The 26,293-nt window shown below is 49.2% G+C and overlaps 1 protein-coding gene across 1 annotated transcript in view; it reads right to left on the reverse strand.

Annotated features, from left to right (window-relative positions):
* BTBD16 (BTB domain containing 16) overlaps positions 1–17,891 on the reverse strand; it is a 60,983-nt gene extending 43,092 nt beyond the window's left edge. Inside the window, exons 1-6 of the mRNA XM_037804974.1 lie at positions 17,874–17,891; positions 16,608–16,756; positions 6,919–6,992; positions 4,955–5,098; positions 1,927–2,013; positions 692–806 (exon numbers count right to left, since the gene is read on the reverse strand). Of these exons, the coding sequence (XP_037660902.1) occupies positions 692–806; positions 1,927–2,013; positions 4,955–5,098; positions 6,919–6,992; positions 16,608–16,756; positions 17,874–17,891 (587 nt within the window). The remainder of the gene's footprint in view (positions 1–691; positions 807–1,926; positions 2,014–4,954; positions 5,099–6,918; positions 6,993–16,607; positions 16,757–17,873) is intronic.
* Between the last annotated feature and the right edge of the window lie 8,402 nt (positions 17,892–26,293).

Below are 26,293 nucleotides of genomic sequence, written 5' to 3' on the forward strand. Positions count from 1 at the left end.
CTGGATTCCCACTGTCTCCCTGGCATCCTGTAGGAGCCCAAGGCGTCATTTCTGAGTGACTAGATAAACAAATGACATGTGCAGAGCAGAATAGTACCAGGTTCAGGGTGCAGGTTCAAATCTTGGAGGCTGTGAATCCTTGGTCAAGTTACTTACCTCTCTCAGTCTCGATTTCTTCTCCTGTAAAATGGGTATAGTTATTGTGCTACCTCTAGAACTGTCAGGAAGTGAAAGCTCTGATGACAGTGCCTGCAACGAAGTCTCCTTCTCAAAGCCCTCCATGCCAACATCACCTGATCCCCAGCTCTATCCTGTGAAGTAGGTAGGACATGTGTCGGGAGCTCCATTATGCAGCAGAGAGCACTGAGGCATGTGGAGGCTAAGGGGTGGCTTCTTGTAGCTGAGCACCGACTCCGCAGCTCACACCCTGGTGACCTTTGACTCTGCAGAAGGTCTAACAAAAGCTGGGAGCCTCTGATCCCCAACCCTTCTAGGCTGTGTCTCCATGGCTGCTTGAACCTAGCAGGAAACACTGAGTGTCTCCATCAGTCCCTCCCAGGTTTAATGTCTCCAGGTAACACTTGTCCATGGGGAGGTTTTCACGTTCAACGACGGTCCACTCTAAAAGCCTCCCTGTCCCTCCAACCTTTCCCGAGGCTAGCCCTGGCCTGCATGCATCCACGGTCCTTACCTTTGAAACAGGTTGGTGAACTGGAGAATGTGAGTGGAAGCCAGCACCCCCAGCACATCGTCCACGTTTATCTCCACCTCACTCAGGTAGAGGTTCTTCAGGGCCGTGGCAAAGGCTGGAGGAGGTGGGTGGGCAGCATCCAAGAGAAAACCCTCAGTGCAGCCCTTGGCACGCAGGCAGCTGATGCCTCACCCCTTCCTTCTGAGCCGGCTGCTCTCCCCTGGCTCACAGGCACCCTCCCTGCAGGCAACCTCGAGTGTCTGCAGCTGGGCAGGCAGAGATGCTGTTAGGGAAAGCGCACCTGCTCTGACCTGGCTGCAGACACGGCCCTGGGAACTGGAGGATTTGGGCTCTCAGCCTCCCCACAGGAGTTGAGGATGAAGCCCATCCTCAGGTCTGTGCATGGGAGCACCTGGGGGATGAGGCCTTTCTGGGGGTTTTTTCCTACATGGGGCCTGGGACGGCCCAACGTATGTGCAAAGTGCAGTGGGCAGGTAGGTGCATTTTCTTTTTTCTAGAGATTGGAGACTTCATAAAGGTTAAGGACCCCTGGGGAAAGCCAGGATAATTTGTTAGCTTGGGAACTAAGTGGCGCTGGCCAGGAGCCAGGATGGACATGCCTTTTTCCAAATTCTATGTAATTCCAAACAGTACCATCCTGTGGTTACAATGTGTTCTGAGGACAACTGGCTTAACCAGCGCTTACCTGGATTATTTCCTGACCTGGCAAGTCATGAACCCAGGGCCTCACATGATATAACACATGTGGCATTAACACAAAAGTCTCTTTCTGGGTAGAAGGGACAGGGAGAGAGTGGGCCCAAGGGAGCGTCTTAGGGCAGGCCTCTGACTTCCAGCAGAGGGGCAGGTGGAGGGCTGCCTGGGAGCCAGGGGCAGCCTGAGGGCTTCCCTCGGCTTCTCTGAGCTTGGGCAGGGCAACTGCATTCTCATCGGGTCTGTCTGAGAAGCCTGCTACTTCCTCTCCTCTGTAACCCTCATGCCTCTTTCCCAAAGACAAGCACCTCTCTTTAGGAGGCTTCTGCCCTTTTTCATTTTCTTCCAAGTTGTCCCAGCCCTCTTTCCCTTCTTTCCTTGTATTCTTCTGGTATTTTTAATAAGGAAGCATTGAACACTGTGTGTCATTTGTCTGGGGGCTTGGTTTGGTTGTTTTGCTTTAATCTGAGGGAATGGCTGCTCAATGCTCTTCTTAAAACAGGAAGACAGGTGTACGTTACCAACTCGCGTGACCAGGGGGTCATTGATCTTCAAAGAAATGATTATCTTCATGGGCGGGCGCTCTTTGCTCTTGCTGGGTGATTGAGCTAGTGAAGGAAATTGGATACAATGTATGGCTGTAAGGGCCACGGTCAATTTTGCAAGATACAGTGTCAGGCCCCCAGAGCCCTTTGCCACCTTGATCTTGGCATATACTGCACTGGATTTTTTTTTAAGTGGATACATTTTTGAAATAATTATTTGGAAACGGTTTATGAGTCATGAGTAGTTTTGTAAAAATAGCACAGAGAGTTTCTGTCTACCCTTCACCCAGCCTCCCCCAATGATAATATCTTATATCACCATTGAAACATTGTCAAAACTGGGAAACCGATGCTCAAGTTGCATTTTAATATTTTTAATATGTTTCTCTCTCTTTTTCTCTCTCTCTTGGCTGTGAGCAGTTTGATGGCAAGGAACTGTCACTGAGCTCTTCCAGAAGGAAGTGAGGGGACAGCAGATCCACCACCAGCCTCTCCCACTTTTCCGCTGCTCTCTTGGCCACAACACCTGCCTCCTTGTGGTTGTTCCCCCCAGAGGGCTACCGGGCTCACTCCCTCCCATCACCAGGACCTGCTGACCCCCCACCAACAACCTCTGTCCCCACCACCACCTGGCTTTACTTTCTCCATAGACTTTTCTCGCCACTACCTGCTCCTGCATCCTGGACCTACTGGTTTATGTCGCCCCTCTGTTCCCTGAGGGCAGGCACACTGGATGTTTTACCTGCCACTCTATCCCCAGAACCTAGCCCGGTGTCTCTCACATATTGGGGCTCAGGAAATATAGGCTTGACTAATGGAATGAAGGGATTTCCTCACCAGAATCTCAACCTCATGAGCTTAAGGTTCTTGCAAATGAAAAATGACACGAGTCGAGTCAGAAGCCAAAAAGGAGGTTGCACTTTGCAACTACAAAGACTGCAGAAACAGAAAGAATGACGGTCCATTTTCCACATGCAAGTGAGGCCATCGATCTTGCCTTTACCATCCCGTTGGCACCTGGCTCTCATTCGGCCAATATTTCTTGAGCACCCACTAAGCGCCTATTCTGCACGGCCCCCGGCTGCACACTTCAGTCTATCGTCACTCCTACCAGGAGAGTAAATGAGTGTGTGCAAACATGTGCCTGGCACACAGTAGGACCACAGGAGGTGGAAGCCTGTATTATTATCTCTCATGCTATTTATTGTACTTTCCCATCTGTGGTTTGCTCCCTGGACGGTGCATTCCTAGCACAATGCCTGGCATAAACTAAGGACTCAACTGACATTTGTCGAAGGATGGAATGAATGTTATCTACTACGGCAGAGTAAGTGGAAGACAGAAGTTCAACATTCCCTCCATTTTAAATAAAACCTCAAAATTTGGAAAGGAAAATAATTTGAACACGTGCCTGCAAAGTTCTCTGAAACCAAGGTGGTTAGTTTGTTTTAGTAAAAAAGTGCCTTTTCCTTCTTGGATTGCATCCTGGAGAATAAACACGTCCTGCTCAAGTACAGCTGCTCCTCAGCTGCTCATGGAAGGGAACCGAGCCGCTGGGGGGGGCCTCGTCTAGCCCCACAGGGCGCCCACGGGTGACCTCAGGGCAGCAATGAAGACATTTTCAAGAGCAAGCCAACAATAATAATTGTAATGACCTTGCCTTTTAGTCGTGAGACATATTCTGCTTCTATATATAGGTACATGAAGGACCGCGATGGTGACGGTTGAAAATCTTGGTGACACCACGTCCCAGAGCCCAGTCCCATTTGTGGGGCTCGGGGGAGACCCTGGGGAGGGGTGACAGCCCAGGATGCTGGGGTTTCATCTCCACCCTCGCTCTGACTTCTGTCTAGAAGGGAGCCTGGGGTCCGAGGGACTGAATTAACCGGGACCAGATCTTTTCTTTTCAGCAGAAACATTCTAGACCCAAAGGCTGTAAAACTGATAATAACTGCTTTTCCTTCCGAAGTCTCTTCCTTTTCAGGGCACTCCCTGTCTCGTCACCATAGCAACCATCGATCACTAGTGAGAACCCTCCTCTGCAAAGGCAACGAGAGGCCAGTCCAGCTCTTGGAGACACCGGGCCAAATCCTTAGGAATAGCAAGGCACAGGGGCAAGCCTGAGGTCATTACGTTTCTGAGGGAATCTGCAGCTGGCTCCAGCTCTCGGCTCAGCTGGGAAGGGACCGAGGCAGGGGCTTCCTGGGCAGGCAGACCCCTGCAGACGGTGGGCTTCTCTCCCCAGGCCCAGGGAGGGACAGCGCCTGGGGACTTGGCAGCCCATCTGACCCCGGAATAACAGGGCTTTGCCGCCATGTCCTGGAAATGCCACCCCACCCCGACCGGCCCACCGGCACCTGCCTTGCAGTCTGCCTGCTGCTGCCCAAAGAAGTTGGCTGTGCGTCCCGGAGGGTGGATAGGACAGATAAGGGGGGCTGGGGATAGTTGGGTTTGAGCAAGGAAGAAAAAGAAAGAAGTGACTTAAATGCTTTTTGGAATAAAGTGGAGTTAAAAAGAAAAGACAACAAACAGAAGCTGTGTGTGAACCCCTAAACGGCATCACTTGCACCAAACAAGCCACAGATGTCACAACTATGCCTTCCAGGAAGCCCTTCAGAAGAGCCAACGCAGCCCATTTTCCCTTTTGCAAAGAAATAGGTGGCATCTCTACATCTTAGCTGGGTGGACAAGACTTGTTTGTTGTGAGAATAACAATTGACATTTACTGAGTGCTCACCATGAGCCAGACATTGTTCTAGAATTTTCACGTTTTACCTCCTCTAATCTTCATCATGACTCAGTAAGAGCCATGATTCCCATTTTTAGAGGTGAGAAAACTGGGGTTAAATCACGTAAAGAGGGCACACAGCCACAATCCACAGAGCATGATGTGGAAATGAGCTCTGAACTGCCAAAGTGACCATAGTTACAAACAGATAGCCAAGCTGAGGTCTCACAAGCTAGAGGGCACTGGGGCTGCAGAGTGGGTGCCGGGCAGCGATACCTCTCAGAAGCTTCTCCAGTTCCCGTGGGGCGTGGCTGGTGTCCCGCACCAGGGCTGCCAGGTACAGCCTGGTCAAGGTCTCGGACTGAAAGAGCTGGGGCTGGTGGAGCTCCCACTTGAAGCCCAGGCACTCGAGAATCACATCTGGAGAGAGAAACAGATGCTGAGCAAACAGTTCCATGTTCTCCCTACCCAACAATGAATTAACTTCTCCCACATCCTCCTTCACTTGGTCATTATCATTAGGCAGCCATAGTGGGCATAAGGCTTTGCTAGATCTTTCTGGAACAAAATGGTAAGACAGCACCTGCCCTCAAGGAGCTTACTGACTATGGGGATAAGTTAAGGTAACAGAGAAGGTGACAAACATCCAAGGGAGCTGCTGAGTTACAGCTATTGGATTTCAGAGGCACGCGAGCTCCCCTGTAATTTGGGAAGTTGGGAAAGGTTTCACGTAGCAGGGATGCTGGCTGGGACCCTCACTGGGGATGCTTGTCTTGCCTTCCTCTATTAAAGGGTTTCTTAACACCAAACATATGACATTTTGGGTTGCACAATTATTTGTTATTTTATGCATTTGGGATGCTTAGCAGTATCCTCAGTCTATATCCGCTAGAGGACAGTAACAGCCCACACCCAACGTGACAACCAAAAATGTCTCCAGACATTGCCAGATGTCCCCATGGAACAAAACCGCCCCTCTCCTCCAAGGAGAACCACCAGGCTGTTAGTACTAGTTATCACCCACCCAAAGGCAACAGCAAAGTGCAACTCAGAAAAGGGCTCTGTGCCACCACGAGGGAGCAGGGTTCTCGGGGGGTCATCAGAAAGCCCACTCCGTAGGTATGAAATGAGATTACAGTCTAAAGAAGGCTCTTGGCAAATTGTGAACGGCTTTCCAAAAGGGAGTCTAAGCTGAGGCTGGCCCAATGATTAAAAAAGGAAGAGGCTTTGATAGGAGGATGGGCAGGGGACCCAAGGGTGCCAGGCCAGGCAGGCACCAAGAGCCCTGCCTGGGTCCACCCCATGTTAGTATAGGGCTGGGAGAGGAGGCAGTGCAAGGGGAGAGCCCCCCCGAAACCATAAATCTCTGTGCCAAACAGGATCTAAAGGGCTGCAAGCCTCGTCTACTTATTTCTCAGCTTCACCATTATTTGACTGTGTGATCCTGGACTCCTGCTTCCTCTCCCTGTTATTGTCAGTCACCAAACTTAGGATACTGTTTGGTGCTGGGGTTCAGGTGGCCTGGCTGTGCTGGCTTAACGAGAATCTCACCCCACGCGGGTGATTATGGGCTGGAGACAAACTATGGATACATCACGTTCCCTCTGGAAGTTGAGTTCCACTTTCAGGAAGGCGAACGTGTGGCAGACATCAGTGACAGATCCCAGCGCTCTTTCTCCAGAGCTGGGAAATTGTCTTGGAATACTTCTCAGGCTTCCGGCCCATCCGAGTCATCAGGTGGGAAGACGTCTACCAGCCTCCCCTGGGAAAGGAGGCTGGCTCTGATCTCAGGCTTAGCCAAGAAATGCTCCTTAAAGCAGTTCACCTGCCCAGGGTCCTTGGGAGGCTCCATGAACCTTTCCCTAGCTGGACCTATTCTGATTCTCATTCCTACCTTGGAAAAGTCCTCTTGGACAAGTGCAGATGTGCATGTCTGCATTACAAGTGGCCCCGTGCTTGATGGTGCTTCTGCTCAGCCTCCCCATCCAAAGGCTATTTATTCACACGTGCGCACTGATCTTTCTCATGGCCGTTAGCATGCAAAAATGTGTTTGCCAAGGTAGGTTTCATTCATCATGCATCTGACAAATATTTACAGGGCACCTATTGCATTAGGGGACAAGAATGGCAATTTACAGACTGGTGACCAGACCTACGGTCTAGTTTCTTTCCACGGAGACCAGGAGATTCCCCTGAGATCTGCAACATTCTGATTTAATCCACTGATGACAAGAACTCACCTGCCTCCCTGCTTTGGATACCCTTGTTCGTGACATTCTCAGAGAAAATTTTCGATATCTGTGAAATGCATAACCTTAAGGATAAACACAAACAAAAAAAACCCAGGAGTTAATATTGACATTTTTCTCCAAATGCAGCATGTATTATTCCAGTGTAGCCTTCCCCAAGCACCCCATTAATCAATCTTATTGTATCTTGCCCTTTGGAAGAGTTTACACAGGTCACCCTTGGCCTGATTTTATAAACGTAAGCTTTGCCTGATGGCTGGCTCAAAATATTTATTCCTGTTTTTAGTTTATGGGTAGGTCTTACTGAGGAGTTATTTGAGGCTCCACCCTGGCTGCCTAGTTGAAAACAATATCTGGTGTATAGTAGGTGCATAATAAATTCCTGCTGGAGAAAGGAATAGAAGGTTCTGCTAATTTCTGAGACATAAACTTGTCCAAAAAGTAAACTTGGAATCTACCCCATAACCCAATGCAACTCTTCCAACTGGGTTCTCTGTCTCAGGAAAATGTACCACCAGCTCCCAGTCGCCCAAGCCAGTATCTCTGAGTGTTGTCAAGTCTGATCACTCACCTAGAGCTGACTAAAATTTTTTTAAATTAATCAAGTTTATTTTTAGAGCAGCTTTAGGTTTACAGGAAAATTGAGCAGAAAGTAGGGGATTCCCATATACCCCTTGTTCTAGTTTGCTAATGCTGCCAGAATGCAAAACACCAGAGATGGATTGGCTTTTATAAAAAGGGGTTTATTTGGTTACACAGTTACAGACTTAAGGCCATAAAGTGTCCAAGGTAACACATCAGCAATAGGGTACCTTCACTGGAGGATGGCCAATGGTGTCCGGAAAACCTCTGTTAGCTGGGAAGGCACGTGGCTGGCGTCTGCTCCAAGTTCCGGTTTCAAAATGGCTTTCTCCCAGGACATTCCTCTCTAGGCTTCAGTTTCTCTCCAAAATGTCACTCTCAGTTGCTCTTCAAAATGTCACTCTCAGCTGCACTGAGTTCCCTCTGCCCGTCAGCTCATTTATATGGCTCCACTGATCAAGGCCCACCCTGAATGGGTGGGGCCACACCCCGATGGAAATTATCTCATCAGAGTTGTCACCTACAGTTGGTTGGGGCACATTTCCATGCAAACAACCTAAGCCAAACGTTCCAACTTAATCCCCACTAATATTTCTGCCCCACAAGATTGCATCAAAGAATATGGCTTTTTCTGGGGAACATAATACACTCAAACCAGCACATTCCACCCCCTGGACGCCAGAAAAGCATACTCTTTCCAAATACAAAATACATTCATCCCATCACAATATAACAAAAACTTAAATCATTTCAATAACAATAGTTAAGTACAAGAGTCCATCAAAATCAATTATAAGCGTGGTCGGTCCTAAGGCATAATTCTCCTTTAGCTGTGGATCTGTGAACTTAGAACAAGTTATGTGCTTCCAATATACAAAGGAGGGACATCCATAGGATAAACATTCTCCCATTGCCATTAGGAGAAACAGTAAGTAAAACAGGGTTAACAGGACCAAAACAGTTCCTAAAACCTGCAGGACAAACTCCATTAGATTTCAAAGTCTGAGAGTCATTTATAGAACAATGTTGCATCCTTGGGGCTTGAGAGAGCGGGAGTCTAACCCTTCGTAAGGGCCTTTGCAGCAGCCCTTTCCTCTCCAAATGCTGGCATGAGTTCTCCAACATATCCACACACTGGGGAGACCACCTTCTCGGCCCCACTCTCCTCAAACATTGGGGCAGCACCCGGATTCCCTTCCATCTCCGGGGCACATGCTCAACCCCTTCAGAACAGTGTGGTGGCAGCCAGGCTCTCCAATTCCCTGGGAATGTGCTCCACCCTCTTTGGGGCTTGGGGTGGCAGAACATTTCCTGAGCATGGAGGCGGAAGGCCCGCCCTCGACCTCCAGGGCAAACTCACCCTTTCCATGCGTGTGGGCTGCTCCACTCTCCCAGCCCGAGACCTCCTGACTCCAGACCTCAACCTCCATGGCTCTGTCTTTGAAGAAATTTTTCCTTCAATTTGTTCCTTGTCTGTCTCCTCCAGTCTTAACTGGCAATGGCTCCCATCTATGAAGATCTTACAAAAATTCTGTTGGCTTCGCGTGAAGCACACAGGAGTCAAAGCCCTCAAACAATAGGACTTTCCACAAATCCTTTCTGCTTAACTCCTCCTCCAATCTTGGCTTGTACTGAAATGGTAGCTGGGTTCCATGTTTGGTTACATCCTCATGTTGGGCTGTAGCTTCCGGGGCTCCACCCCCTGGAAGCCTGGAATTTTACAAACCATCAGTTTTTGGTTGCTTTGAATCCAAGAGTTCAGTTCTAAGTTTATCTCTGTCCTGTCACATTTTACTATAAGCTGCAAGGATAAGCCAGGGTACATCCTCCACACGTAGTTTGGAGATCTCCTCAGCTAAGTATTCCATGTTGTTGCTTTCAAATTCTTCCTTCCATCTGACACCAGGACTCAATTTTACCAAATTCTCTGCCACTTTAAAATAAGGATTGCCTTTCTTCCAGTTCACAGCAACACATTCATCATTTCTGTTCAAGCCCTCGTCAGAAGTATCTTTAGAGTCCATATTTCCACAAACAGTCTCTTCAAAGCAGTTTAGGCCTTTTCTATCAAGCTCCTTACAATTCTTCCAGAATCTTCCCCTTATCCATTTAAACAGACATTCCAACATGTTTGGTATTTGCAAACTCAGCAGCAAAAGCACCCCACTCCTGGTACCCCTTCTTCCCTTCCACCCCACCCCAGTTTCCCCTATATTGACATCTTGCATTCATGTGGTACATTTGTTACAACTGATGAACCAATTACAAATTGGTTAACTAATTAATTATTAAGGTCCCTAGTTTACATTAGGGTTCATTGTGTTGTACAGTTCTATGGGTTTGGACCCATAATGTGATGCACACAGCATGACAGTATCAAACAAAATCCTTTCACTGCCCTAAAAAATGTCCTGGGCTCCACCTGCCCATCCTTCCTCCCCTTGCCCCTGAAGCCCTGGAAACCAGTGCTCTCTTTCCTGTCTCACAGTTGTGCCTGGTGCAGGATGCCATGTGGTGGGAACCATGCAGAGTACAGCCTTTCCAGCCTGCCTTCGCTCACTCAGCAGTATGCATCTAAGGCTCCACCATGTCTTTTCATGACCTGGTAGCTCATTTCTTTTTACCGCTGACTAATATTCCATTGTGTGGATGTCTTAAATATCATTTGAATTCATCTGGCTCTCTTCACCTTATTGCTACAACCCCCTCGATGGAGGGATCATCTAAAAAACATATCTGGCCATGCCTCTCTCCTGTTGAAAATCCTTCAGCATTTCTCAGCGCTCCCAGGGGACAGAACCCCCTCTTGACTCACAAGGCCTCTGTCCTGCTTATCCCTGCGTCCTTGTCTCTCCTCACACCCCCCTCCGGCCCTGCCCCACAGCCTGAACCCCTGCTGTCCCTTGCTGCCACTCTTCATTCCTCCATCACCCAGAATGCTCTCCTCCTCTCCTTTCCACCTGATGAGCTCCTACGCAGCCTTCAGGATGAGCCTAATTACTCCTTTCTCCGGGAAGCTAGGCTTCCCCGTTCCTGGGATGACCCCCATTATGACTCTTCTCGTAGTGTCTTGTGGTTGTCTGTTTACTGGCACTCGGCTCTGTGTTCCAGAAAGATGGATGCAGTGTTTATTCACGGCTGTAACCCTAGAACAAGTCATCGTGCAGGTGCTCCCTAAATGTCTGTTGAATAAATGAATGATGACATAGATAAGATGCTTTTCCATAAACATTCTGTATCCAGCATGCTGAGCAGGGAAGTAAAACAGTGTTTGAGTCACATATTCACAGCTCAAGGATGGTCAGCCCCAGAAGGCCAACCAGCCAAGGAACACTTGACCATCAAAGGTCTGTGTCATGCAGTGTAAACTTTGTCAGTCTGTTTTCCAATGATCCCGGAAGCCCTCATGGGTCAGGGTGCAAAGAGGAAGGTTTGGGTGCAGGCCTGGGTCTAGAATAATATTGACTACTTGCTGCCCTTTCCAAGGGGAGAGAGCAGCTATGAGTGACTCAGCCTCAGGAAGGAGGTAGGCGCTTGAGTTGTTTATCCAACAAGAGCCGTGGAGCTGACCCAAGTCACCCTCACTCCCTCCATCAATCCCCCTGGTGGCTTGGGGCACACGTCTGGTAGCAGCTGGCCAGGGTCAGGAGCCCAGACTGTGATCTCAAAATGGAGCAAAGGACTTGGAAAATACGGGGCCATGCCAATGAGCTCAACAAACATCATGGTCATTAGCTGAACCAGGATGCCAGACTACAGAAGTAAAAGCACTGGCTACTCCTGGGTGTGACGGCTGCTTGTCAGGATATATCATTTATCACAGGGCTCTGCAGATCTCAAGGGCTGGGGGTCACTTCAGGATCACTGGGAAAGCTAATGGGATAAATGGCATCTGGGGGTTGACCTCTTCACTGGATGGGACTAACTGGCCTTTGATGGAGAAAAGATGAGGGGAAAGGGAAAATTCTCTAAGTTTCTAATGGATGCGTGGGCTTCCTGCAGCAAACCATCTAAAGGATGTTTGTTTTGATACTTTGAATATGCCAAACTCCAGTCTGATTTCCTGGGAAGAGTCATGGAGACCTGGGCCTGGGTCCCAGGCCTTTGGTTCACTGGTCACGTAAGCCTGGACCAGCTTCTCGGCCTCTGCTCTCCTCTGTAGACGAAGACACTGATGCCCTCTCTTGCAGTTGTTGGGCAGAGCAAAAGAGCTAACGCTCGTAAAATGCCTGGCACTTAGTACACACTCAATTAACCTTTGTTCATTTCTTGCCTTTCCTGGTTGACATTTTCTTTCATTTTTAGATAACAGTCCTCAAGGAGCTGGGCTTAGCTGGTTCCCCCACAAGCCGACCCCGAGACAAGGATTTGGGAGCAAGTAGGTTATTTGGGAGGTGATCCCAGAAAGGCAGGGAGGGTAATGAGGGAGTGAGTTGGGGCAAGGAGGATGATCTCTGACGATGCTCTCGTGGGAAGGTTCCTGCCGAGGGCAGCTGGGGCCTCTGAGAGGTGGTGGGAATCACAACTCAGAAGCGTCCCAGTGATGAGGCGAGACAGTGGGGCAGTTTCCCACCAAGCCTGCTTCTCAATGCAGGAGATTGGTGGGGAGTGGTTAACTCCCTGGCACTCCCCAGGCCAGCCCCATGCTCAGGCTCAACACCTGCCCGCAGCTGGAGAACACCATCAGGCAGAGCTAAGGCTGGGTTGAGGAGATGAGGGCAGGGAAACACAAGTATCTGCCACAGGACTCAGTTTTTAGATGCTGTATTTGAACAGGTAAGAACTGTTGTAGACTTTTATTTGGCCTTGCCAGCATCTGTTCTCCCTTCTCCTAGTCAGAGCCCCAATTTCATTGGGAGACCCCCTCCCCTCCCTGCACTCTCAGATCGTCAGTTCAGGTACAGCCCCACCCTGGGTTCTAAGACAGGGCACACGGCTCAGGCTTAGTCCGCTTCCCGGTTTAGGGACGGGCATGTGACAGAAATGGGCCAACGAGAAGCAGTAACATTTTGCTGGGAATGCGAGGTGACAGGCAGGGATTCCTCCCCCTGAAGTTAGACCTGAGTGGAACTGGGGCTGCGTCAGCCATCGCACCCTATCCAGAGCCAGAGAACAGGGGTGACACAGCGAAGACTGAGCCACGAGATGGTGAGAAACTGAATCTCCACGGCATTGTTTCATCCCTGAATCCAGCTGAACCTGAAGCAAATCTCCCCACTAACCTTTCCAATTATGAGAGCCAATAAATTCCTTTTTTTAGGCATGAGCTAGCTTGGCTTGGGTTTTTTGACCTTTACACCAGAAGGAGCTCTGTCTGAAGCATGCTCTCTCTTTTGTTGGCTGTGGACACTGTGCACCACTGGGCTCTACTCCCAGCTCTCATGGAGCCGCCCTCTAGACTTTTTAGCCCTCTAAAGATCTAGAGGTCTCTTCTTTACACTCCAGCCTCTTAGCATGACCTTCTTCCATCCTCAGAGTAAACTTGGCCATTGCAGGCAGAATGGAGAAAAATCAGTCAGGGTCTCCAGCCAGGGAGCAGGGAGGGCATGGGTCACTTCTTTTCCCAGCACTCAACCCTCTAAGGGTTCCTTCCCCCATGCCCTGCTTGAGCCATACTTTCTGCACCCTGGATCTTTGTGTTTAGAGGGTGACAGTGTGCAGCCACACCCGCAAGAGAACCCGAGCCACACTGCTTGATGAGTGTTGACCGAGTACGTGCCAGACACTGTGCTCAGCTCTTTACGTGAAGGGTCATATAATTCTCATGGCAACCCCAGAAGGCAGCACCCCCAATTACAGGTGAGTAAACTGAGGGATAAAAGACTAAGCTGTTTGAAAGGAAATTAGCACTTTTTTGTCTCTCACCCTCCCTTTCTCCCTGCTCACTGCACCACGGTCCCTGTGAAAATGAGCACGACAAGGAGGACTGACAACCTGAAGAGACCTGCCCAGCATCTCTGAGTTACTGAGCCAGGAGCTCCTGGGTCACGACCACCCTCAGACAGATACAAACAGGCGGTGACTCCTGGGCAGCGCAGGGCTTCAGCCTGTAAGAGGCACAGTCACATCCCATCCTTGCTCTCAGAGAATGTACATGGAAGTATTAAATGTTCAAGGAGCATGATGTGTACAATCTACTCGCAAATGTTTGTAAAAGAGACAGATAAATAGACTGAAGAGATGACAATGGACAACCGGATAGACAGAGAGAGAGACAGAAAGACAGAGGGAAGGGAAGGGAAGGGAAGGGAAGGGAAGGGAAGGGAAGGGAAGGGAAGGGAAGGGAAGGGAAGGGAAGGGAAGGGAAGGGAAGGGGGAGGGAGAGGGGAAGGGGGAGGGGGAGGGGAGGGGAGGGAAAGCAAGCGGGCAAATGTGGCAAAATGTTGAAAGTTGGTAGATCTAGGTATCTGGTGGAAGGTATGTTGCAGTTCTCTGTATGGGTTTTTGTATTACTTTTGTAACTTTCCTGTAAATTTGAAAGTATTTCAAAATAAAAAAGCCAAAAGGAAAAAAAAAAAGGCTCAATTATGTCCCTGGAGTAAATTGGAAACTGGGAGCCAGTTAACTCGGGTTTCTACTGCGCGTTTCTCTGGTTTAGTTCACACAGCTGGTAGACTATAAACTGGCTCAGCTCCTGTCCAAGTCCACAGCGCCCCCCAGTGGGAGAAGCAGCAATTACAGCATCAACCCTAATAACTCCTCTTGCCGGCTGGAACCCACACAGAAGGCTGCGCAAAGTTTGGGGGCGACATAAGCATGTTTCAAGGTACAATTCCAGACCTCTCACAACACTGGAGCCTGTCATCTGGCAGTTTCCTGATATCGGAAATTGTAGAAGAGTTACCAGGAATAAGTCCTTTATTTTGTTACCCAAATTAAACAAAACTTGTATCTTTTCCAAGAAGTTTGTTTCTCAAAATCACATGAAATAAATCCCTTACTATGAAGATAAAGAAGATACAATTTTGACATGTTGCAACATGGAAAAACCTTGAAAACAATATGTTAGTGACATAAGCAAGGCACATAAGCATGAATATTGTATGATATCACTTATAAGAGATTATTAGAAACAGCAAATTTGCAGCAATAGAAAGCAGAGAGAATTTATGGGGCGGGGTCAGGGAAGGGAGAAAGTGGAATATTTGTAAAAATATAAACTAAAAAGGTGATTTTGTGCTAACTAAGGAAAGTCAGCCTCTCTCACGCAGCGGTGGATGTCTCAATGGCCCTAATTTGTCACCCCTCCCTGCATCCACCGTTTTGCCTGAGGACCACAAAGTTTCTCTCAACCAAGAGATGGAGTGTATTTCCTGCCCCTTGACTTTGAGTTTGGCTGTGTGACTTGCTTTGGCTAATGGGATGTTAGAGGACATGATGTGGCCGGTGGTTTGGAAAGCACATGTGCAACTGGGCTTGTGTCTGTTTGCCTCTGCCGTCCCCATGAGAAGATCATGTCCAGGGTGGCCCACGTCCCAGGAGGAGGGAGAAAGGCTCGTGAAGCAGAGCCGCACTGCCCCAGCCGAGCCAGTCCTGGATGAGCTGACCCCAGATTCATGACTGGTCAGCCTGCCCAGAGCAGCCCCCTGCCTCAGTCTGCTTCAGGACCCACGGTTTCCCAGCATCACAAAGGAGACAGGAAGATCTGAAGAGCTTTCCCCTAGAAAATGCTGAGCAGACCAGCCCCCTCCGTCAGTCATGTTGGGGCTAAGGTGCAAAGAGGCCAATTGAAAGACGGGGTTGTGGATTGGCAGAATGCAGGTCCCCAACAGTGAAATCACCAGGATCAATGACTAAACCTGCTGCTACAAAGATGATTGCTCCATTTATTTAGCATCTGCTATTTGCCAGAAACAGTGCCAAGCATTTTCAATATAATGTCTGATTTAATCTTCAAGGGAGGTGCTACTATTATCATTTCATAGATGACGAAACTGAGGCTTATTTAGCCTTAGTAAGGCGAAGCCACTTGCCTTAAGGTCACAGAGCTAGTAAACGGAGAAGTAGGGCTTCCAGCCTTGCTTGATGGACAGCTCTTAATAGTCCTGATGCCTAACAGTGACTGTCCTTGTCCTTAGGATTTTGTACCCTGCCACCCAGGATGCCGTCCCCAGCTTAACTCAGTGATTCTGCAAACTAACTCTTGGGGATCTAAGCTCCTGCTACCCAGCCCACCTTGATCATGCTTCTGGACCAGTTTGACCATATGCCGAGGCCCAGCTGCAGCTCCTGGTTCCCCAGCCTGCCCTGGCACTTTGGAATACCACAACTTTGGCAAACCTCTAAGATTTCTTCTGGACTCCAACAACAAAAACAACAAAATCCATAAAAATGAATTCCAGTTTGCTTAAGGCCATCGATGCCAACAATGAAATTTTCCCAGGATGGGATCACTGGATAATTTAGACAACAAATCCAAATGGCTTTTGATTCATTCAGATATGTGTATTAACATCATTGGGGTGGGGGAGGGAGGGTACTGCAGTTAGGGAGTGAAGAGCTGGTTACTTGCTCGGCAAACATCAACCAAGCAGCACTGACGTGGCCCCAGGGGTCCAGCCCAGTCTCGGGTCCATTGCATAAGGCAGCAAGCCAGGTACAGAGAACCACGGAAATGAAATGTTCCTTCTGCAGTAGGGTCCAGCTCTGTGTTCCAGGAGGGGCAAGAGGAACCCAGTACATAGAGACATGATACCCTAGTTTGCTGCCTGGGGTATCATGGGGTGGAGGGAGGGTCTGGCTTCTCACAAATGGGAAGTCTATTGAGTGCGTGGATGGGCATTCGTGGGAGGCATCCCAACCCTGAGCCAACAAATCAAATGGTCCCTGGACAATAAACTTATAACATAATCCTGGTAGGGCCTTAAGTTCCCAATGCAAAGAAAAATCTAGAAAAAAATATCAGTCTCTTACTATACTTTTACAGCAACCAACAAACGTTCTCAGAGGAAGCGGTCACTGTTGACACTGTCCATCTGTAAGGGATGGTCCCAGAGGGAGCTTTCCTTGCACACGTGTCTTCAGCAGACTCTCTACCCAGTCAGTAGCCTAACCATTGGACCTGCCCAAACACCTGTGGGGCCATTGATCCTTCCTACCTGTCTGGGTTCTTCAGAAATTCTTCAAAGTCTATGCTCAAAGCCTTGCACATCTGGGAAAGTCCCAGGAGGTCTCCGGAGAAAGGCTTTCTGGGGAAACGCCACCGGTTGGTCGAGCCAACCACCTGGCGCTCCAGCCGGGCTTTCTGCTGCTCGGTAAACAAAGAAAGAAATTCTTTTAACTTCATACAGAAGTCAGATTTTCCAACTTGTACAGCAGAAAGAAAATAGACAAATTTTAAATGCTGGTTGTTTTCAAATATGGCCAATATTTCTCATGTGGCATCCTTTCAAGTCAAATGTACTGTGTTCAGGAGACGGAGGATTTCAAGCTACAAAGTAATTGGAAATTTAGAATTTAGGGTCTAGCCCAGTAAGTGTCAGAGGCAAAAAAAATCAGGGGGAAAGATGGTGCCTGTGAAGGTAGATCTGAAGAATCCACAAGCAGGGATAGGATTATGCTTCCAGAAACTGTTCTTTAAATACTCATCCTAATTTATGACTGAGAGAATGATAAACTGAGGAGATCTTAGGTGAGGACTTGTACTTTGAAATTTTCTTGAGGCTGCAGGGCTTCAGCAATTTCTTTGAGGGAGCAGAACACCCAGCATGGATGTAAACCTTGGACTTGGGGGCTCAAGGAAACCTAGCAAGGGAATGGAGCACCATGAGGGAACTAAATGTCTGGATGCAATTGACCCTAAGCTGAACCAGGTGCCAGGAGAATGGTGGGGAGACCACGGGCCCTGGGTAGAAGCTCTGAGTTCAAATCTTGCTGTTGCCACCCACTAGTTGTGTGATCTTGGGCAAGTCATCTAACCTTTTGAGCTTCTTTTTCTTCCTATGTAAAAGGGAATGATGACAACAATAATGAAGAAGAAAATGGTGATGGTGATAATGGTGGTGATGAAGGTCCTGCCTTGCTTCAGGAGTCTAAAGAGGATAAAATAAAATAGAATTTGGGGAATGTTCTTAGTATAGTGCCTAGAATATGGTGGGTGATTGACAACTGTTTGTGGAATCTGAGTCTAGAGGTAGCCATGCTCTACGTTGGACATGAACAATGGACAGTTCAGACAGTGGGACGGCTTGCTGTTTTCTGGACAGCGCTTCCTGGAGGAACGTTCCCCGGAAGTGGCAGCAAGAAAACTTGTGGTTCTCAGTGATGTAGAACCAATCCCCCATGGAAACTTGGCAATACAACTGTAGCCAAGTTCTCCTTCCACTTACCATTACCCGGCCTTCTGGTGAAACAGATTTACTTACTGGATGCAACATTTTCATGAATGATGATGGAGACTACACAGGGGAGGGGGGAAGATAAGCACCTGAAAGACAAAAGAGGTTAAGTTTAAATTTTTAAAGTTCTCCAAAGGATCTCATCAAAGTATTATGGAAGAGATTGGCCTAATAATCTATATTTTCAATGGTCTTGTATCAAGTGAACCCACATACAGACAGTAAAGAAACGTTTAACAATAGCTGCAAAATATACTGTGGGTGCATCATATTTATTAAAATATTCCCATTGATGGCCATTCAGGTTGTTTCCCATGTTTTTCTCCCATGAACAATGCTGCAATCAACACATACTCACACAGAGGTTTTTATACACAGATGGATCCGTTATCCAGATACATATTTGTACTATATATGTGTATATGTATATATATTTGTGTGTTACTACTTTTATTTCTATGAAACAGATTCTTCAAAGGATTATGTCAGAAAAGTGTACTTTTAACTGAAACAGATAATGCTAATTCACTTTGCCAAAAATTGTAGCAATTCATATTCCCATGAACAATTTATAAACGCTTTTCCCCACGCCATCCTCAAGACTAAGTATTATCATTTTATTTATTTTTGCCCATCTGGTGAGTGACAAGTGGTATCAGCTTGTTATTTTGAGTTTCTCTGATCGCCGGTAAGGCTCAGTAGAATTTCACATATTTATTAGCATTTTATACTTCCTAATGGTCTACTCATAGACTTTTCCCATTTTCCCATTGGATTGCTATAACTTCCTTAGCATGTGCCAGGAGCTCTTTGAATAGTAGGGACACTACCCTTTTGTCTGCCATATGTGTTGCAAATATTTCCCCCAGTATATCATTTGTCTTTTGACTGCCTTTATTATACAAACTGGTAAATTAGGTATGGAAAATAAATCAATTATATCTATTTTCCTTTGATAACCACTAATTTAGAAACTTGTATTTGGAATAGATACATTTTTCTTTTATGACTGGGTTTCCATCTTGTATGAGAAGTTTTCTCCTACCCCTCAGTTCATACTACATGTTCCTCCAATCCATTTTCAGAACAATCTTTCAACCCTCCAGCTTAAAACCCTTCTCCAACTTCCCCCTGCCCTTCCATATAAACCTCCAAATCCTCAACATGGCCAAATGCAATCTGAGAAGAGAGAGAAAGGCTACATTCTCAAGCAGACCTTGTAGACTGGGAATTAACCGCACTAGGAGAGGACACTCTCTGTACCTTGGCAGGGCACTGGCTGGAGAGGAGGCTGGGGTGTGGGCTCAGACACCCAGAAGCCAACCTTTGACTCAATTGCAGCTGATCTTGAAATCCAGGAGAATACCAATGGCCTGGAAATCTCTGTTCTTTTTTCATCACACCAGGCAATAGGCCCCTTAGTGGACTTTGAGAGTCAGTTCCCAAGTCGCTCTGAGTGGGTGGGAGCCACTTGTGATGGTCCCTTGGCCCCCAGACCCCACCTGCTTCCCTTAGGACAGTCCTGAGTGCCCTGAAGCCCAGCCCTGCCAGGTTGACTAGATGGAGCCAAGTCCAAATAGCCCTCCTTACCAGAAATGCCCTTCTTTTTCCCTAAAATGGATTCAAAGTATCCCCCAGACTTACTGCTCTGAAGCCTTAGCATCCGCCGGGCTCACGTTTACAGGTGAAGCTTGCTAGATGGAGGGGCTGTTGTTGCAGGGGTCTTCGCACTTGGCTTCTACAGTCTCTGGGTGACAGGAGAGCTGGGGGAGTTCACCTTCTGGGCCCGGACCTTGAAGGCTTTCATGACACCTGAGGCTCACCCTTTCCTTACCGGCTGAGGTGCTTTGGCCGGAGAGCTTGCCTTGGGTTTCCTTGGTGACCTGTTGTGGGCACCGTGGCAACCTCAGGGAATGTTCCGAGCACTTCCTGTTCCAGGTCGGTGCGGGCTGGGGGGCTGTGCCAGAGGGTGCACCCGTGGGGAAGGAAAACTCCTTCAGGAGGCCCTGGGCTTCCTGAGGGCCCCGGGCTGGCTGCTGGAGGGTTGGCACCTCGCAGAGGTCAGCCACAGAGCCCCGCCATGCCCTGAGGAAGTGGTGCCCTCCCTGTTTCCTTGTAACCCCCAGGGTAGCCAGGAAGATTCTCAACAAGGGCTTCAGTGAGACAGCCTCAAGCTTCATCTCTAAGACGAGAAGACTGGACTAGAAGTTTCTCAGATCCCCCCAGCTCTGGCATTCTGGGCGCTGTATTTCTAGCTTTTTTGTGTTTTGACAAAAATGTTTAAATAAAAATTGGAGTAGTTTGCATTATTAAAAGCGATGCCTGATGATTTATTTTGTTGATGAATGATTTTTAATCTGCCCTCCCTGGGTACTAAGAATGACCTAAAAGTTGGGGACAAGGCCAGGCAATGTCACTCCAGCGGCCAGGGTGGAAGCTCTCAGCGTCCTCAGTGACCTGGTCTGCAAAGCCCCTGGCTGGGGGTGCGGCCTCAGTCACACTCGCCAGGAACCTTGGCTAGCTGAGGACGCCCTGGAGCTCACAGCCTTCCCGCCGGGAGTAACGGGAACCTGGGATCAGGTGCAGCAGCTGCCCGCTGTGGCTCCCGGAAGAAAGGACGTTCTCAGGAGACATGCAAGGCACAGAGCAGTGAACCGTGCTGGCTCTGGAGGTGGAGCCCCTCCCTGGGCCGGCTGCTCCCAGCTCCTGAGGGCGGCGGGGGCTCGCTGAGCCTTCACCCCCTGCATCCACTGAGTCATGAAGTCAAACAGGAAGCAGAGCTGCTCTGCCTTCCTGTGATTGTTCTTTAGAAACTAGAACACTTCATAAATGGAGGCACGTCTGCATTTGCTTCCCTCCTTGGTCCTCAGAGCCCAAGATTCTACCTCTGCTGACCCCTGGATTTGTTTTGCAGAGTTGTCGGCTACTGTGGCCTGTACTGGAAGCGGGTCACCCCTCTGCACCTCCCCACAGAGCCCGACAGCCAAACGGGGCCCCTCGAAAGGGCCCAACAAATGGCTCTTGAACCAAATGTACAGTCCCTAAATGCCCCTGCCTCTGCATGTGAATGAATGGGCACCGTGTGTGTGTGTGTGTGTGTGTGTGTGTGTGTGTGTGTGTCTGCTTCTGCATGCATCCTGGGCCTGGGGTCTCTGCACAATTGCCTTTGTCCTCACTTTCAGTTGCAGCTGTGTGTGCATGTGTGTTAGGAGCTGTCTCTGGTTGTTCGAGCTCAGCAGAAAGTTGCCTCCAAGGGTATACCTGTGTTCAGAGCAACGTCCCTGGGTTTGTACATTTGATTGTGAAATGAGAAGGAGTTTAGCGGTAGCTCACAGCCCACCCTCACCTGGCTGGGGCAGTAGCTGATCCTCAGGTTTGGGGGCTTAGTTGAAGTAGCAGCAGCTGCAGCTTCTGTCTCAGTCAGGATGGGGTCAAAATCCTTTCACTGTCACCCACCTCTCACCTAGCTTCTGTGGAGAGGGGTGGGGAGGCGGGGAAGGGTTGTGCACAGAGAAGGAACCAGGTGAGACAAGAATTAGGGTGGCAAGAAGTAAAGGAATTCAGAGCCCCAGGTCAGGGTTACCCTCCCCAGGCCCTTGGGTGCTGCACTAGGCAGAGAGGGGCCCCCGACTGTCTGCTGCAGGGGCCACAGTGTTGAGGGCAGAGCCCAAGCACCTGGTGAGGCCCTTGAACATGCTCTCACATTCAAAAAAAAGCAAAGTGTTATTGTTGGATTTTCTTTTAACATATGTAACACATGTTTATAGGCACAAATTCAGAGTAACAAAAGTTGCAAAAAAAAAAATAATTTGAATTTCATAGCCAAAATTAACCATTATCAATAGTTGTGTTGGTTTGTATATATTATGTCCCCCAGAAAAAGCCCTATTCTTTAATTCAATCTTGTAGGGGCAGATGTATTAGTGTTGATTAGGTTGGACTCCTTTGATTATTTCCATGGAGATGTGACTCAATCAACTGTGAGTGAAACATTTGGTTGGATAATTTTCATGGAGGTGTTACCTGCCCCCCCAATTCAAGGTGGGTGTTAATTGGATCACTGGAGTTGTATAAAGGAGTTCACAGTCAAAAGGATCTGAGAGCAACTGAGAGGGACACTTTGAAGAGCAGCTGCAGCTAAGAGAGGGCAAAACACCCCAAGAGCAACACTTTGGAGAATGCCATTTTGAAACACAACCTGGGAGCAAGCAGACACCAGCCATATACCTTCCAAGCTAACAGAGGTTTTCTAGATGCCAATGGCCTTTCTCCAGTGAAGGTACCCGATTACTGATATGTTACCTTGGACACTTTATGGCCTTCAGACTGTAACTTTGTAACCAAATAAACCCCCTTTATAAAAGCCAATCCATTTCTGGTGTTTTGCATCCCAGCAGCATTAGCAAACCGGAACAATAGTGTATCCAATATTTTGTCATTCATATATATACCTTTTTTAAAATGAGGTCCTACGATGCTCACTTTTTAAACCTGAGTCATTTAGTGTCAGGGACGCTGTCTTCCACAGGCTGCCCGAGTGTTCATGGCGACCTGTGCTTCTTGGTGTGGGGCTGATCATGGTTAGAGTGACCAGCCCCTCCAGTCGGGTGTCCGGGGGTCCCCATCCTCAGACGTAAACCATTTCCTGGCCTCCTTCAGCCCTGGCCGCTCTGCTCCACCCGGAGGAAGGACAGTGGGCACACACTGACAAGCACACGCAAAGGGGCCCCGTGCTTCCGCTTGTCTCCAACTGCCATGTCGTTCTCTCTGCGTGTGGGCCTGCTGCTTCCCTCCTAGCCCAGTGCCGATGACATGTGTTCAAGTGGACACGTTCGCTCTCTCTACCCTGCTCCCTTTCCTCCTCCCCAAACTCTTCCCAGTGAATGCAGAGCCCCCCATAAGACTTCAATTTAAAAAGCTTGAAATACATCACCTGGACTGTCCTGACACCCCCAGTCCCTGCATTTGGGGCCAACCAGGGGTGCCCTCTGGGTACCGCTTCTGGGGCACGGCTCCGAGCGGGCCCTGGCGCGCCCTCTGGTGGCCACTCTGGGGAAGCGTCCCTGGGGGCCACTCTCCCAGCTGCCCCCAAGCAGGATCCCTGGCCTTGGCTGGGGCCGTGATGCTGCGCAGGGTCTGAGCTCAGGGATCCAGGGCCTTCAGCCCACCTCTGCAGAGGCTCTTGGAGCTGAGCGTTTAGCTGAAGTCAAAGAGAACAAATATGAATAAATGGAAATAGACCCAGCCTCTCTCCCTGAAAGCCCTTTCCTGGCGGTGCCCTGGTGCTGGGGATGTGCAGGAACCCAGCCCCTAGGCCCAGCCCGTGGAGCAGGCCTGCAAGTCAAAACTCCTAGGAGCCCAAACTTCATGGAGCACAGAACCTCGACAGAGCCATCTGGTACCAGGATGTCCTGTGCCACCATGACAGGGGCGTTGCAGTGGGATGGGAGGGAGCCACTTCAGCCCAGCCATCCACCCACCCCTATGGGAAGTCTGTGGGGTACAGAGGAAAGGGCCTGTCCTGTCCTCAACTCCCTCAGGGCACAGGGTACAGCAGAGCCCCCGGGGCTGGCCATTTGGAGAGTCGCTGCCCCAGAACCCAGGTGTGTGCCACGGAAGCCTCTGGTGGGTGCTCACTCAGGATTGGTCTCCAGGGCAAGGCGCCAGGGGATTGCTAGGACGCTGCCTTCAGACCAAGCCCCTGGCCGAGGTGCATGAGCCCGGAAGACAGGCAGATGGGGGTCCTGCCCTGGAAGCAGGTTCTGTATGGCAAGTAGGGGTGCACTCAGCCAAAAGAAAGGAACACTGCCTGGGTGACCTCAGGGAAGTCCTCTGGCTCTGGGCTTCTGTGTTTTCACCTGCAAGGCAAGGTTCAGACAAGGCACCTGTGCCAGTCTGTATATATATTATGTGCCCTAGAAAAAGCCATATTCTTCAATGCAATCTTGTGTGGGCAGACATATTGATATTGATTAGATTGTAATTCTTTGTTGAGTGTTTCCATGGAGATGTGACCCACCTAACTGTAGGTGATAACCCTGATTGGATGATTTCCATGGAGGTGTGGCCCTGCCCATTCAGTGTGGGCCTTGATTGGTTCACTGAAGCCCTGCATAAGCTCAGATAGAAGGAGCGAGCTTGCTACAGCCAAGAGGGACACTTTGAAGAATGCACAGGAGCTAAGAGGAGCTGCACCTGAGAGACACATTTTGGAGACAGCCTTTGAAAGCAGTCTTTTCCTCCTGGGAAGAGAAGAGAGGACAAACACCCCAAGAGCAAATGAGAATGACATTTTTGAGTCGCTGAAGCCTAGGGAGGAACGTCCTGGGAGAAAGCCATTTTGAAACCAGAACCCTGGAGCAGACGCCAGCCACGTGCCTTCTCAGCTAACAGAATTTTTCCGACGCCATTGGCCATCCTCCAGTGAAGGTGCCCGATTGCTGATGTGTTACCTTGGACACTTTATGGCCTTGAGACTGTAACTGTGTACCCAAATAAACCCCCTTTTATAAAAACCAGACCATTTCTGGTGTTTTGCATCCTGGCAGCATTAGCAAACCAGAACAGCACCCCACCCATGCTGGGCCTTTCATTCCAAGCCCTCTGGGTTGGGGGGGACCAGGCTGGGAGGGGAGCAGTGACAGCTACTGGCCCCCTGCTGGCTTCATGCACTCACTAACGTGTGCCACGTTCATGCTAACAGTTGGGAGAAAACAGGAGCTGGTGAAGGACAATTGCCACCTGCGCGACAATGGGCATATCGCCCATGATGTTATTAACTTAAAATTTCTAAGGATGGGCTTACCCTTTGACTTATAATTTCTTTCACAGTGTTTTAAAAGTAAACACTATCAATGAAATAAGATTTGAGATGCTAGCTTATTTCTAACATACATTAAAATGAATACGTCTAACTACATATTTTTTTAAAAAAAGTCATCCAGGAGCTGCTCTTAAAAATTGCTCTTGGTGCCCCCCAGGGTACAGGCGCTGCATTTTTGGAGGGTTGATCTCTGCCTCGTGAGACTCATGGACTGGTAGGTAGTCAGACCCACCGAGCTGCAGGAACTCACGGAGGGGCAAGCTTCAGGGAGGGCTTCCTGGAGGAAGCGACATCACGAACGAGGCCTGAGAGAGGAGGAGTTAGCTGAGAGATGACGATGGGGGTGGAGTGAGTGTCCCAGGCAGAGGGAACAGCGTGTGCTCGGCCGGAGTGGGAGAGGTCGGGGCCCACTAAGGAATGACCGGTGCAGTCTGATCACGGGGTTGCGTGGCAGTGGGGAAAGGAGCCCAGAGGGGTTGCGGGGTCCAGGTCTCCCAGGGCTTCTAGGGGCCATGGAGTCTGGGTTGTGCCTAGTCCTGGAACTTTTGATGTCCGAGTTGCTTTTCCCAGCTCCTAATAAATCCAAAAGACAGAGTTGAGAATGTTCCAGATTCTGCCCCTGTTGTTCCAGCCTGGAGAATTCAGGAGGTCCCTGTTTGGGGCAGCCAGGCCCAGTCCAGTGCCACCAGCCTGCCCGTGGGAAACAAGCAGAGAGGAAAAAGGGCAGCCCAGGCGAGCCCCATGGCCATAACCACCCAAGGGACAAGGAGCACTTTTTAAAATTAGCCCCTAAAACAAAAGGGGAGCCAAGCCCAGACTTAATGGCTTAAGGGTCACAAATTGAAGAATGGATGTTAAGGACCCGCGGCAGCCACTCTTGCTGCTTTCCTCCCCTGTGCCTTCTCTCCACCCCGACGACCTCCTTGGACAGGACACCGTGAGCCTAGGCAGTTATTAGGACGCAGGCCTTGCAGCTGCAAAGCTCTGGGGTTGAACTACCTGTGTGACTCAGGCAAGCCTTTTAACCTTTCCGAGCTTCAGTTTCCTGCTTATAAAGTGAAAATAAAATAGCTCCCATTTCACCAGATGGCTTCAAGGCTAAAATGAGACAGAGTTCCACCGAGGGCCCTCAAATGCTAACACCCTCCTTCCTTCCTCTAGTCCCTGTGCAAGTGCACACCTGCTCTCCACCCCCGCCCCTGCCCTGCCTTCTTGTTTTCCAAGAGGGAATTGTGAGAGCTGAGAGGCTTGGCTAAGGAATCTCAGCATCTTGCTGGGCCAAGGATTAGGGGAAAGGAGCAGTTGTTCTCTGCACTAGCAGGGAAATCTTAGTATCTCAATAAAACCAGCTTTATCTTGAGAGCCCCAAGGAAATGCTGAGTGAGTTAAATAACAAGTTAAAACTGGAGATTTCAACTGAATGGCAAACTGCGCTCCTAAGGGGCTCTCAGTGACTTGGAGGTTACTAATGCCGGTTGCTGGGGGAGCTCTGGAGCTGTGGCTGGGCGCTGGCTCCTTGTGTCCTTCCCACTCACCCAGCAAAGCAAAATAATTTCAAGAGTCCTCAGCAGCCATCACGTGTGAGAACATTTGCAAACATGTGCGGTGTTACACAAAGTGAGCA

This window comes from Choloepus didactylus, chromosome 15 (assembly GCF_015220235.1).
Source record: "Choloepus didactylus isolate mChoDid1 chromosome 15, mChoDid1.pri, whole genome shotgun sequence".
Lineage (NCBI taxonomy): Eukaryota > Metazoa > Chordata > Mammalia > Pilosa > Megalonychidae > Choloepus > Choloepus didactylus.